Source organism: Sinocyclocheilus anshuiensis, unplaced genomic scaffold (assembly GCF_001515605.1).
Source record: "Sinocyclocheilus anshuiensis isolate Anshui unplaced genomic scaffold, SAMN03320099.WGS_v1.1 scaffold481, whole genome shotgun sequence".
Taxonomy (NCBI): domain Eukaryota; kingdom Metazoa; phylum Chordata; class Actinopteri; order Cypriniformes; family Cyprinidae; genus Sinocyclocheilus; species Sinocyclocheilus anshuiensis.
Window position 1 is genome coordinate 2010508 of NW_015539907.1, and position 14558 is coordinate 2025065.

Sequence of the window (14558 nt, forward strand, 5' to 3'; positions counted from 1 at the left end):
GTTATCCATTTACTTAAACTATCACACACAACCATTTACTACAGAGCAGACACTTTGACAATAATAGAGGAGTACAAATGATTTACAAACCTCTTCAAATTTAAAGGGATAGTTCACTCGGAAAATACATGTCCTGTCATCATTTACTCAACCATGTGTCGTTCCAAACTTGTATGACTTAATTTCTTCTGTGGAACACAAAAGAAGATATTCTGAAGAATATTTCATCTGTTTTGTTCATATAATAGCAAAAAAAAAAAACTATCCATTTAAGAAACACAGCTCTAGTTTTACGCTATAATAGTAAGGACTAATCTAAAGGGCTAATCTAAAGGATTCTTCAAATCTGAATTTTTTCCCAAGGAATCTCTGCATTTCAGGTTTGATGCAACACAGATGGCGGAGATAAAGTATTCCAGCTGTCTGTTGTTTATTGAAGCCTGTCATCTTGCTTGAGTTAATGGTTGGCCATAATTGGTACAGGAGGCCAGAACTAGGTCATTTATTATCTGAATCTATATTGTATGTTTATTTCATAATAATTGATATCTGGAGTGAATCAGATTCATGCACACAAAACATTTTTCATCACTAGGTCTATTGTAACTGGTATACATTTTTTATTTATTTTATTTTGTTTATTTATAAAAAAAAAAAATTCTGGAAAGAAAACATGACTGTTGAGAAAAAAGTCAAGGAGTTCCAGATGCCAAAATTAGACTTTATTTGTTAAGACAACAAAGACAAGATGCCTGCAAAATATAGTAAGAGACTGATCGAGAGTGATACATGTATAATCATTGGACTAAAAAGTATTGTATATGAAAAATACACCATATATATTGATGCATGTTTAATCATTGAGTAAATTGTGGACTAAGAAACACAGCTCTAGTTTTACACTATAATAGTAAGGAGTAATCTAAAGGGCTAATCTAAAGGATTCTTCAAATCTGAATTTTTTCCCCAAGGAATCTCTGCATTTCAGGTTTGATGCAACACAGATGGCGGAGATAAAGTATTCCAGCTGTCTGTTCTTTATTGAAGCCTGTCATCTTGCTTGAGTTAATGGTTGGCCATAATTGGTACAGGAGGCCAGAACTAGGTCATTTATTATCTGAATCTATATTGTATGTTTATTTCATAATAATTGATATCTGGAGTGAATCAGATTCATGCACACAAAACATTTTTCATCACTAGGTCTATTGTAACTGGTATACATTTTTTATTTATTTTATTTTGTTTATTTATAAAAAAAAAAAAATTCTGGAAAGAAAACATGACTGTTGAGAAAAAAGTCAAGGAGTTCCAGATGCCAAAATTAGACTTTATTTGTTAAGACAACAAAGACAAGATGCCTGCAAAATATAGTAAGAGACTGATCGAGAGTGATACATGTATAATCATTGGACTAAAAAGTATTGTATATGAAAAATACACCATATATATTGATGCATGTTTAATCATTGAGTAAATTGTGGACTTACAATATTATATAAGAAGAATACCCCATAAACGATACAGTACATCTGTCAACTGTGTCTAATTTTTTGCCCGTCGAGACTGCATCTACATAGCCTAGACAAGTTGATGTCTTCTGCAAGACCCCCTGTTCCCCAAGGGATGGTCTTTCCTCAGAAGCAGAGTCTCTACAGGATTTCCTACAATGCCTTGTGCTTCCAGTTTCCATGGTGTTATGCATTAATGCCGATCAACAGATGGCACCAGGAGTTCTTTATATATGAGAGAAGATGAAAACAATGCTGCTAGATTATCCAAGTCGGTTCCCAGCTAACAAAAATATGTTCTGAGAATGTTTTGCTAACATTCCCGGTGAGTTATCAAAATGTTATTTCTGAATGTTCTCTGAATGTTCACAACATCATCTTTTCTTCATTATATACAAATGTAGATTTGTAAACATAGAAAGTTCAATTTTATCATTTTGCAAACATTATGGGAATGCTACTTTTGAATTATCTCATTTAAACATTTAAAAAAACATTAGACAAATGTCTAACTAAAACATTAGAACATGATTAAAGACCAGATACGTTTTGAATGAACATTATTGAAGACAACATTATTATTAACATTATCGGAAAAACAATTGTTTATACCTTTGAGAGAAGCTTTAGCCAAAGTTCTGAGAATATTTTCTATTAGCTAGGTTTTCTCACACCTATACTCTGGCGTTTTGTGTTCTCATTGTTCTAAAGTATTTTGAAGTATTTAGTTTGCCAGTTTTATCTGAACAGTCCAAACTGTTCAGGAAGGGAACAATATTCAGAGGGAGAACAAAGGTTGTGAAATAACTATGGTAGATAAAGGAAGCCAAAGCATGAGTGCTTCCAGTTAACGTGATGGTTGTGACCAGTTCTGGGGAGGGGGTGGGGTGAGATGAGTTTGTTAATTCTCAAAAAAGTATGCACAATAACCCTGATGTTCTTCATGTGACCCTTGTAGGAGGTTGTAATATTTGATGCCTCAATCATATTTTTATTTCACTGAAATATAAGTTGTAAGGTGTTTTGCAGTAACACTTAGGAAATATCTTGGAAATAACCATCTCTGGATAACGAAGAAAACAACAGAAAATAGCGATAGTTAGGAGATAGCAAAGTTCAATGGTTGCAACTTTCTGCAGGCGCATCTTAAGGGAATAGTTCACCCCAAAATGAAAATTTGCTGAAAATGTACTTACCCTCAAGCCATCTAAGATATTGATGAGTTTGTTTCTTCTTCATATTTAGAGAAATTTAACATTAAATCACCACGCTCACCAATAGATCCTCTGAAACAAACTTATCTACATCTTCAATGGCTTGAGGAAGTGAATTTTCATATTTGGGTAAACAATAGTTACTTTCTTCATACAGTAATACATTTTTAACATCAAGTTAAGAATAAATTCACATGAGTAAAGTGAGTTGAGTTAATTGAATGCATTATAAATGGTAAATTTATAAATAACATGAACCTAGATTTATAAATGCTGTTAAAAATGGTTCTTAGTTTACGATACCCAACACATAAACCCATTTTATTATCAAACGTTTCCTGCTGTTGGTTCACAGCTGTACCTTTTTTAGCAGCAGCAGCAGCAATCGTGCTAGTTTGCATGTGTTTACTTTAACCCGTGTGATATGTTTAGTATGAGTGATGAAACCGTGCCAGCTCAGGAGCTACAGTAAGGAGCCATGAGTTCACTCAGCTGTAGAGTTACATCAGCCATGTCTGTATTACCTTTAAGCTACCTGGGGAAGAAGCACCAAGGGCCTGTCAGCATCCCCAAAGGACTACAAGCAGGAAATGTGACAAGTGTTTACTCAACCTTAGTGACACCTCCAACATCAAGCAATCTGTTGGGGTACACCTGAGCCCCGTGTGTGCATGCGAGTCCTTTGTGTGTGCAGTTTAAAATCATAAATTCGATTTTCTATGATGATAAAACGTAAGGTACAGGCATGGACAAAAACGGTTAATTATATTACTATAAAACAATTTTTGTTGCTCTAAGTCTTCAAAAGCGGTGGACGTAATTGCACCAGAATTGTGCAATATTTTAGTTCTTGATGTTTCGCAATATATTTCCCATGTAGTTCCTGTCACTCCTCCACAAAGTGCGTTTCAGTGAACTGGCCTTGACTAACACAGATCAGTGCCGTCTACAGCCCACATGTAACTAAGAATATTTCACTCTCATTTAGCATGCCAAGAGATGCCTTCTCCACATTACACTCAGTTGATTTCACTCTTCCAACACCTGCTTGATAAACGTTTCCCCTCCTGCCGGAGAGCCTGTTTTTAAAGTCTGGCTTGGCAGCCAATGACAAGAGGACACCACATCAGACTGGGGACTGTGTGTAAAGCAGCACTGACTACATCTGATGACAACACCTCAGCTGCTTTGCTAAACAAATAAGGATGAACAAGTGTTTCGATTAAATGTTAAAATTTAATGTGCCAGTGTATGCATCATCTCCCATGATGGCTGTTTGACTGACCCAACAGCTACTGATTCTTTCATATGACGTGATTTAGCATGTTTAGCAAGTTCATTTCTATATTTTGACTTCAAACCATCTATTGAAAAAAAAAAAAAAAAGAAAAGAAAAATTATTTGCCATATTTTGACTTTCCCAAATGGTGGGATATGTTAAGGTATACATTGTCGCAATGAAAACATTTTTATTAAATAGCCTATTTTCCACAAAATCTAAACAGAACCACAAATTTGAACATTAAATTATTAATCCAATAGCACGTAAATCATGAACATATTGCACGAGCTGACCAATACCCTATTTTAATTATTCAATTTTATAAAAGGTTGTTATATACAGGTGCATCTCAATAAATTAGAATGTCGTGGAAAAGTTCATTTATGTTGTTTTTGAACAATGTGTTTCTTTAAAACAGTTTCACGGATTGTATGATTGTTCACATAAGCTGTTTATCCCTATACACACATTAGCAGGATGTTATCTATCCTTTTAAACCGCAGTGACATAGATACACCCTTTGTTCTGACTCCACTGTCAGGCATGTGTGTTGACTAGACTTTTATAAATCTTTAGCCTTGAGGAAAAGACACAAAAAAACAATGATCGGGATGAGAGAAAAGATTATGTTGACAGAGTAGGTAAACAAGAGCCATTGAGGCTATATGACATATAGGTGCAACCTATATATATACACAAATGAATTTGTTTGATTTAACATGTAAAATGTTTCAAATACTGACTAAAATTAATTTCTGATTATAATCTGGTGTGCTTCCCATGACACTCATTTCTATAATTTTTTCTCTGTAAACTCCATTAAATGCTGGCATGATGTTACTAGCAGCAATACTGGGGACAGTGATTCTTTGTTATAAAAAATGTGCACACAAATACTAAATTAACTAAAAGTATGACTCAAGTTTTAGGAAGTGCAAAACAGAATTTCTCCATTAACACTTTGTTACAGAGGGGAACTTAAAAAGTCAGGGCAGATGACATAGCCCAAAATGTTATATTTTAGGAAATGTAACATTTCAACACTTTTAGAAATAAGAATAAATATTTAAGACAGAATTAAACAGCATTGCTACTATATCCTTTAAACCTAGATTTAAAAAATCTTACTCTATTATCCCACATTCTCTTCAGATTAAACTTTCCTCTTCGTTTAAACTTCAAAATCTTAGTACTGTTAAAACCTTGTACATATTTGTAGCAGAGATTAACAGGTGTCAAATCGTGCTTGAAGAGGAACCTGGAAAACTTCAGCCAGAAAATGCTTCATGGTGATACTTTACAGTAGCGGAAGAGTGGCAAAAAAAAAAAAGGTAATTATATTTATGCTCGTGCTCTTGGTGTATCTTACTTAGCCAAATGAGAATCAAGGGCGGTTAACCACATATGATTAGCAGATGGAAGACGTTTCTAACGGTAACCTGCAAACAGGATATGTACCTAAAGCGCATTAGTATCTCTTTATATATATATATATATATATCTATGCTCGTGCTGTTGGTATATCTTAGCCAAATGAGAATCAAGCTGGTTAACCACATGATTAACAGATGGAACACATTTCTAACGGTAACCTGCAACAGGATATGTACCTGAACAAAACAAGACATTTGGAGGTGTTAAGCGCATTAGTATCTTCTAGCACAACCTGAGACTATTTTCATGAAAATCTCTTGTTGTGGTTAGAGGCCCCTCACTCGACCTCTGAGGCCCCCGCTGGGTGAAAGGTCACAGAAAGAACATGCATGCCAATCCAAGGTGACATTCATGTCAAAATGAAGACTTCTAACATTTAAAACAGTTAAATTATCAAGTAAACCTCATTAAACATAAATATGTTTTCCCGTAAAATATTCTACTATTATATCCTATTTGTCTCATTTGCCATAAGCATTACATGACTTTTGTGCTCATTAATCTGATGCCATTAAAGGGGTCATATCATGCAATTTCAATTTTTCCTTTCTCTTTGGAGTGTTACAAGCTCTTGGTGCATAAAGAACAGAAGTGTGAGAAAAAACAAACAAATCACAATTCCATTTATTATTTTGGAAATATTTTTATTTTTTTTTATTATTAAGAAATGGGCTTCCATAGATAACCTTGTGTCTCTTTACCACTGGTATGTTTAGTCCGAGGTCATTCAGGATGTTTCTGGATTGTATTGTTTGACAGTTTCAACAATAGTTGAAACCTCTGCCATGGCGCCTTTACCTGTGAAGACAGCAAGACTGGAATGTAAGACGAGCCAAAACACAAGAAACATTAATTCATTAAGTCCTTCTTTGATCAAGGAGCATGCTTATCATAGCCTGCCAGATTCCATCTCTTTGATCTTCAGTTAACGAATAATGCACGAGTGATTTCACACATCAATGAGAATTTTTTTTATCTGTTCCATTTTCCCTTATCAGTGCAATTCCCTCATAAAAGCCATACACTTTCTTAGAAGATACCTTCATCTCCACAGACTAGTTTTTTGGCAATGCATGGTATCTCAACGTAGCCAAAGCTTTTAAGCGTGGCCACTTGCTGTGCAGTGATAGGGTGCTGCCACATGGCTGTGTTCATAGCAGGACAGAAGAGCAGAGGGCGGCTGGAGTCCCAGGCCCGCACCACACATGTCTGTCATCAGCAAAATGGATAAACACACTTAGATACTAATGTACCAAAGCAAATCCATACAAAATGCCACAACAATGTAATAAATACACGACCTACCAGAAGGTTGTCACATATTCCACTGGCAATTTTACCAAGTGTGTTGGCATCCAGTGGAGCGATTACTAGCAGATCTGCCCAACGTCTAAGTTCGATATGAAGCACAGGGTCAGAGCGCTTTGTCCACATCTAGCATAGAAATATAAAGAAAACCCTTCATATCTTCTATGAAAAATGCTGTCTGGCTACTGATGTAACGTCACAGCAGGAAACAATATTATGTTGTTCTTTGAATAGTGAAAATGCATTGCTTCCTCTTCAAAGGCTGTACTTACCTCCCACTCATCCTTATCGGTGTACACACGGACAGGGACTTCATTGATATCGTAAAAATGAGTGGCATGGTCTGTGGTGACCACACGGACATCAACCTAGAGAACAGAACAGAAAAAATGGCGCGTTCACCCCCTAAAACATATCTTTAACTATAGCTTTTAACCAAATTTCACCCAGATTTAAAATAATAAAAAATTCACAATAACAAATGAACAGGACAAAAAACTTAAAGTAAAGATAAATATATGAAGATATATATATTTTTAAAATATATTTATTCAGTTATTTATTTATAAATCAATCAATAAAACAAACAAACAAATAAATAAATGTACTCAAGAAAAAAACTATTCATTTTTATATCTTCTATTTTATTAATTCTGAAAGTCAAAATGCAACAGCCACTTAAACCAAAATAAATTATTTAAAATTATTAAAATGATATAAAAATAACCCCTATGTTAACTTAAATGAGAACTAAACATAAAAACTCTTAAAAGAGAACTAGCATAATTTCCATCTTTAAAAAGTTTACTTTGTATTCTATAAATTATATCGTATTAGAATAACTTTCTATGCTGTAACAAATAGCACTCCTTAGTGGATAAATGTGTGAATTGGTGAACATGATAAACTCAACGACAGCAGTGGCTCTGTGAAATCATGCAGAAACTGTTTGAACGGTCTGAATAGATATTATATACTTACCCCTGGAATCTCAAGTAGTTGTGTTACCAATAAAGGCGCCTTGAGTGCAGCTACACTGCCAGTCAAACCAACTAGAACATGACATTTTCTATTTGTTTGCAAGTCCAGTTGTATATGATCAGATTCAGAATTCTGCTGCATCGTAAAAACATAAAACTTAATCTTGTTAACTATACAATACTTTTTATATTTGGTTAGTTTCCCCTGTCTAAAGTATTTCTCTTGTAAGGTATGATATTTGTATCATTAATATTTTAAATGTATTTCGAGATGAAATTTTATTGGGCAATTAAACTGCACATTTAAGTAGCAGTAAGTCTAGAGTCAGTCGTTGCTCATTCTTCACGGGTTGTCTAACGTTACTTCCGTAAACATTGGCGCTGTTACAAACATCGTCACAGCGCCGTCAGAGACTGTGGCTTTGGCGCCGTCGTTGGCTGAACAATGACATATGAAACCGTCAAACGGATAATATTCCTACATATAAGATGATGTACGCCTTTATTTGTGAGAATGAAATATAATTTGAACTTCATTAAAAAAAGTCATTGCCAGTGATGAATTGTGCTACTCGTAATCCTGAAGGAAGCTCAAGTATAGCATATTAAATATTGTAAATATTTCATACTTATAATAAAAATCGATAAATTTATAGTTTTGTATTGCACATTGTATTTATTTAAATTTGTTTTTTTTTGTATTTATTTAATTAGCATGTAGTTCATTTGTTCGATGACGTCATTCGCAGTGCTTCATGGGTAGCGTAGTTCATTGTCTTGTACCGTTGTCCTTTTCTCCGATTTCCGTTTCTTTAAATAAATGTTTGAAAGTTGCGACTTGTCTCAGGGCCGGATGGTTCGATTCGAGGCTTAAAACCTTTTACTTTTTACATTTTATAGAAAAGTAATTGGATACTTCCGGAACTTGAAAAAGTGGGCGGTGAGTGTTGCGTTCACGACACGTGCACGCACGCACTCGAAGAATATTCTGGACAAATTACAGAATACTTGGAAACGTCTTCCGGCTGCTTGTTGCAAGATTTACATTGCCTGTCATTTATTGTTAAATCTGAGTAAGGCGCATTATTTAATGTGAATATTTGCAATGCAGGCTCTCACACCTCACGTGTACTGGGCGCAGCGGCATGGGGAGATATACCTGCGAGTGGAGATCAGTGATGCACAGGCAAGAAAAACTTGCTTTGGGGCTATTTTTTTTTCATTATAGTCCTTTTCTTATTCTGCTTTCTTTTCGCATTTATTGCATTTAATATATATGCAAATCCAGATCGTAGGTTACAGAACTGTAAACTGTAGTGATGGGTTGATATTCTGTTGAATAACAACAGCCTCTGTAGGTCTGCTGACAGGGCTTGCATCAAGCCTAGATCACAGAGAATACAAATGAAGATTACTGAAAGGGAGATCAGGACGGGATCCTGCTGGACCCACCAACCATCTGGCCCAGTTACAATGACAGAGCATGTTTTATTTACAATCCAGTTGCTGACACAGAAGGAGCATCTGCCCCTTCTAATTGCTTTCTCAGGGCAGGTTAAAGCATGTTGACCAGTCCTCTAATTAAGGTGAATAGACAGAATATCCTTCTGCCACTGAGAGCTCTGGAACAAAGGTGGTATTGCTGTGGTATATTAATAGGGTTGCTGTGACGTCCCTTTATGCAAATAAATGTTAAAACAGTTTAGAAAGCTGTTACATTGTTTACCTTAGTATGTCTCCAATAAGTCAGAATGGCAAAAGAAAAACAAATGCCATACATATGTAAAAACATTATGACTTTTGGCATTTTAATTGCCAACCCTGTCAACACAAACCCCAAAAACCAGTGGTTCACAAACATTTTTTACTCCACGATGCCCCATTGCCCACAACAGTATTTACAGGTACAATGACTTTTCCAGTTGTTTGGAATTAACTGGATATTTACTATATATATATATATATATATATATAGTTTTCCAGGTCTACAAATAACACTTTTATATTTTATAAAAGAAACAAAAAAACAGTTGAGGGGTGAATTAAAATAACAGATATTATGATTTTTAGTTGCTTTAGCTTATTTAATGCTTGTTTTGTCTTTATTTCATCTTGCGGCAGCGGCACCCAAGTTTGCTGATGCCCCTTAGTGGGCATTGGCCCCCAGTTGAGAACCGCTGTTATAAACTGTTCAGTACATAATAGAATTTTACTGAAACCTCATGAAAACAGCAGGGTTTCCACGGAGCAAGGAAAATGTAAAAATCTGTGTTATAATATTGGTCTGCTGGTAATTTGTACACTAATAAGTGTGATCGTTCAAATCAGTTCATTTCAGATATTGTAACCAGTTTAAAATGATTTTAAAAAACATGGAATATCAGAAAGCCTGACTCAGTGAATGTGTTGTTTTATTATGTATTCCATTCATTACTGAAGCTTCATTATTTTATAACTGGGTATGCATGGTGTATTTGAGGGCATTGTACTGATAAAACAGGCAGTGGGAGGAGGAGCTTGAAACTTGACTTCACACTTCTTTGTACTCGTTTTGTGTCTATCGCACAGAGTCTCAGTATTGGTGTAGAAGAGAACATCCTTCACTTCAAAGGTACATCTCACGACTAACCATCAGCTGGATGCTCTTTCTTTTCGGTTGTGTGACTTCTGTTTATTCTGCTCTTTTCAAGGTAAAGGGCATGGAGCGAAAGGAGAAAATGAATATGAATTCAGTCTGGAATTCCTAAAACCTGTTAAACCTGAGGTAACAGCCATCTTCCTTTATACTGTTGTGAGAAATTTCTGAAAACATCGATGTAAAGTGTTTGGCTGCACAGGAGGAACATGAAAATGTTTGTGTCCACAGGTGAAACACAAATCCACCCAGCGGCAGGTGAATATCACAGTAAAGAAGCAGGAGCACGTCTGGTGGAATCGACTCACTAAACAAGAGAAGAAGCCTCTGTTTTTAGCACCTGATTTTGACCGCTGGCTGGATGAGTCAGATGCAGAAATGGAGCTCAGAGAGAAGGTGAAGAGGTTTACTAATAACCAAAAACACCAATTATTCGTTATATTTGAGGAGCTTCACAGAAGTGCACTGTCTGATGTGTTCAACTGTTTTCTGTGCACAGGAAGAGAAAATAAACAAAATCAACATTGAGTCAAGGGTTCGTAAGGACCGTGAGTATATATTTAATTCTTTCAAGTAGAAAGTAAACGCATTGGGTCAGCTTACCAAATAATAACCATGTATTCATTACTCTTTTTATGTTGCTGTGTTTACAGCTTTTCTTGGCTTGAAAAAAGGTTTTCTCTTTATGTACAACTTGGTCCAGTTGCTCGGTTATTCCTGGATATTTGTCAACATGACTGTACGTCTGTTCATTCTTGGGCAAGGTTAGTCTAGTTTTTAAACTTTTTGTAAGCAGCTTAAAAATACACTTCTGCTTTTTAGCTGTTGTTATTGTGAGGAAATGCATCTCATTTGAATTTTTCTTTTTTTTGAGAAGGCCTGCAGGTCTGTTATGCAAATTTTTGTGTATATATATATATATATATATATATATATATATACATACATTTTAGAAGTGAGGTTTTTACCCGGGGGTTAAGAAACCCCTGCTCAGAAACATGGTTAGCACAGCTTTTGCAGTTTATGTGAACAAGTTGTGTGCTGTGTTCGTCCAATCATTGATACTGACACCACAAATATGCAAATAAGAATGTTAAACCAGGATCTAGGAATGTACAGTGAAACATCAGCGTATCAATACCCAGGATTAATTGTTAACCTAGGATAAATTATGAGCAGTGTGAAACATGTCGTGTGAAAAAGCCGCTTTAATTGGTTGGTGTAAAGTGGTTCTCCAAAGTGTGAAAACAGTGAAAACATAGTTGTCTGTCTCGGAGTTCAGTATGGTCTTTACTGTTTTTTCTCTCAACCCAACAGATTCTTTCTACGACACATTTCATACTATTGCCGACGTGATGTACTTCTGTCAGATGCTGGCAATAATGGAGGTTATTAATCCTGCTGTTGGGTTGGTTAAGACTGGAGTCATGCCTGCTTTCATTCAGGTATGTCTGGTGCGCCTCATGCTTTTGTAACCAATTAAATGCACTTCATTATATACTTCTTTGAATAATCAATTTTATGACAGTGAGATATTTACATTCCTCTTGTTAAAGGTGATGGGGAGGAACTTCATCCTTTTTGTCATATTTGGCACTTTAGAGGAAATGCAGAACAAGCCAGTGGTCTTCTTTGTCTTCTATCTATGGAGTATGATTGAGATATTCAGGTAATTAATAGTATGTTACATATGCATGTTTATTAAGAGCACAGTTTCTGCTGATGGTGAGGAAATGTAGGAGTTTGTGTGATGGAGTAGTCTGCATTCTTTATCTACAGGATATCCTCTTCTTTGTGCTAATATTTCAACTTCCTATATGCATTTTCTCTTTCCAAAATATACTGAAAATTAGAACCTAATTTGGAATTACAGCAACAGAATACATACTACATTTGAAAGAAGTTTACCTGTGTATTTTTTTGAGCTTGGTATATGTATAAATATGTAGGGTAATGATTTTAGGCCGTTTTTATGTTCTTTGCTCTTTCATCAGTGATGTGGTTTCTGTACAGCCACAGTTTATCCACACTTCTTCTGCTATCATTCTCTTCCTGTGGGCTCACACAACTTATCACTAGGAGACACATATCCGTGTGCAAAGAGTGAAATGGCAGTCAGTCCCTCAAAACTAGGGCTGAAAGCAATGTAACTAGTTCATATGACAATATATAAATGAGAATACATATCTGTAACAGTTTTGAATGTTATATGTTTGTAATTTGTTTAGATTTTATTTTATAAAATAAATATTTTTTATTAAAATAGATATACACTTACCAGTAACTTCAAAAGTTTAGGGTCACTAAGATTTTATTTTTTTTATTCAGCATTTAATTAATCAAAATTGGCAGTAAAGGGATTCATACAATTACAAACGATTTCTACTTTAAATAAATGCTGTTCTTTTGAACTTTGTATTCATTAACGAATCCTAAAAAAGCAAAGTGTATCATGGTTTCTCAAAAAATATTAAGCAGCACAACTGTTTTCGACATTGGTAATAATCAGAAATGTTTCCCGAGTATCAAATCAAGGATCATGTGACAGTGAGGACTGGCGTAATGACAGGAATAAATTACATTTAAAATATATTAAAATTGAAAAAAAAAAAAAAAAATTATAATACTGCTTCACAATATTGTTTTACTGTATTTTTGATCAAATCAATGCAGTCTTCAGTCTTATAACAGACTTTAAAGAACATGAATATCTTTCAAAACTTTTTAAACAGTAGAGTGTATTTTTCTATTTTGATCATGTGACAGTGAGGACTGGAGTAATGACAGGAATAAATTACATTTAAAATATATTAAAATTGAAAAAAAATAAATAAATTATAATACTGCTTCACAATATTGTTTTACTGTATTTTTGATCAAATCAATGCAGTCTTTGTGAGTATAACAGACTTTAAAGAACATGAATATCTTTCAAAACTTTTTAAACAGTAGAGTGTATTTTTCTATTTTGATTTAAAAAGCAGTGTTGTTGATGTAATCATCTGAGCCCTACAAGCTCGGTCCTAAAAGGGACCTTTTGTTGAATAAAAATGGATCTAATCCTGCATTTGTGAAAATGAACCATAGGTATCCTTTCTACATGTTGGCCTGCATTGATACGGAATGGAAGTTGTTGACTTGGTTGAGATACACCATATGGATACCGCTGTACCCTCTCGGAGTTCTGGCTGAAGGTATGTGTATCTGTAGATTAGCCCTACCAGAATTAAAAATCATGATGGGCTGTTCATGAGAAGGTGAGACATTAATTTATAATGTTCACGTGTAACTGACAGCTTTTCTTATGCTCCCTTATATTATGATCAGCTGTGGCGGTGATCCAGTCCATCCCCATCTTTGATGAAACCAAACTCCTCAGTATTCCTCTGCCTAAAGCCATTGGCACCTCTCTCAGCTTTTCCTACATCCTGCAGCTCTACCTGGTGATCATGTTCTTGGGTAAGGTCCACAAAACTCATGCAAAAAAATGAATCCAGGGTTCCCACAATGTTTGTTCAATGTATTTATAGACATTTTGAGCATAAACAGAGTATAAATTGCCATTACAGTTTCATGACATGTTAATATTTTTTGTTATATTTTTAAATTCCCAAATATTTCCAGGTTCTCCATGTCTGTGGGAACCCTGTAAAAGAGTATAACTGCTATGCAACAAATATATTTTCTACGATTTCAGGGCTCTTCATCAACTTCCGCCACCTCTTCAAGCAAAGGAGTAGACGGTTTCACACAAAAAAGAGGAAAGCCAACTGAGGGGAAGGGGAAGCCACATGTTTCACTCTCCATGTGTGTCTCTGTTTTCTTTTATTTAATTTGCCGCCTCCATTTTCTTTCTTTACATTTGCCCTCTGTCACAGAGAAGTCATTACTGAGGGAAAACTATCTCTCTTCTTTCAAACACCAACTCAAGTGCATTTACTTTCTACATGCTGAAAGACCATGTCTGAGTTGTAGAGGATATGGATGATTAATTTAAAACACTAGAAAGAAATCGATCTTATCAAACCAGGACCATGAAGGTATTTCTATATTGTATCAGTCCATCTACATGCAGTATGCTTGTGTGTTTGATGTTGTAGATTAGCTGTGTGACAGGTTTACAGAAGCAACATTTTATTTTCCTGTCATTCCCCGAGATGTGTTGTAGTAGTCATTTCTGTTGACACAGAACTG

General features: G+C 35.1%; 2 protein-coding genes across 2 annotated transcripts; one reads left to right on the top strand and one right to left on the bottom strand.

Moving 5' to 3' along the window:
- Positions 1–6115: 6115 nt before the first annotated feature.
- LOC107686355 (phosphopantothenoylcysteine decarboxylase-like) lies at positions 6116–8119 on the bottom strand. Its single transcript, XM_016483321.1, has 5 exons — positions 7731–8119; positions 7022–7117; positions 6747–6875; positions 6482–6650; positions 6116–6239 (listed from the first exon to the last, which is right to left on the bottom strand). Exons 1-5 carry the CDS (start codon positions 7869–7871, stop codon positions 6169–6171), a joined length of 606 nt encoding a protein of 201 aa, XP_016338807.1. The 5' UTR covers positions 7872–8119; the 3' UTR covers positions 6116–6168.
- Positions 8120–8699: 580 nt separating this feature from the next.
- LOC107686290 (very-long-chain (3R)-3-hydroxyacyl-CoA dehydratase-like) lies at positions 8700–14157 on the top strand. Its single transcript, XM_016483228.1, has 11 exons — positions 8700–8915; positions 10298–10340; positions 10420–10493; positions 10596–10760; positions 10864–10912; positions 11018–11128; positions 11682–11809; positions 11921–12033; positions 13452–13558; positions 13692–13823; positions 14062–14157. Exons 1-11 carry the CDS (start codon positions 8835–8837, stop codon positions 14136–14138), a joined length of 1080 nt encoding a protein of 359 aa, XP_016338714.1. The 5' UTR covers positions 8700–8834; the 3' UTR covers positions 14139–14157.
- Positions 14158–14558: the final 401 nt, after the last annotated feature.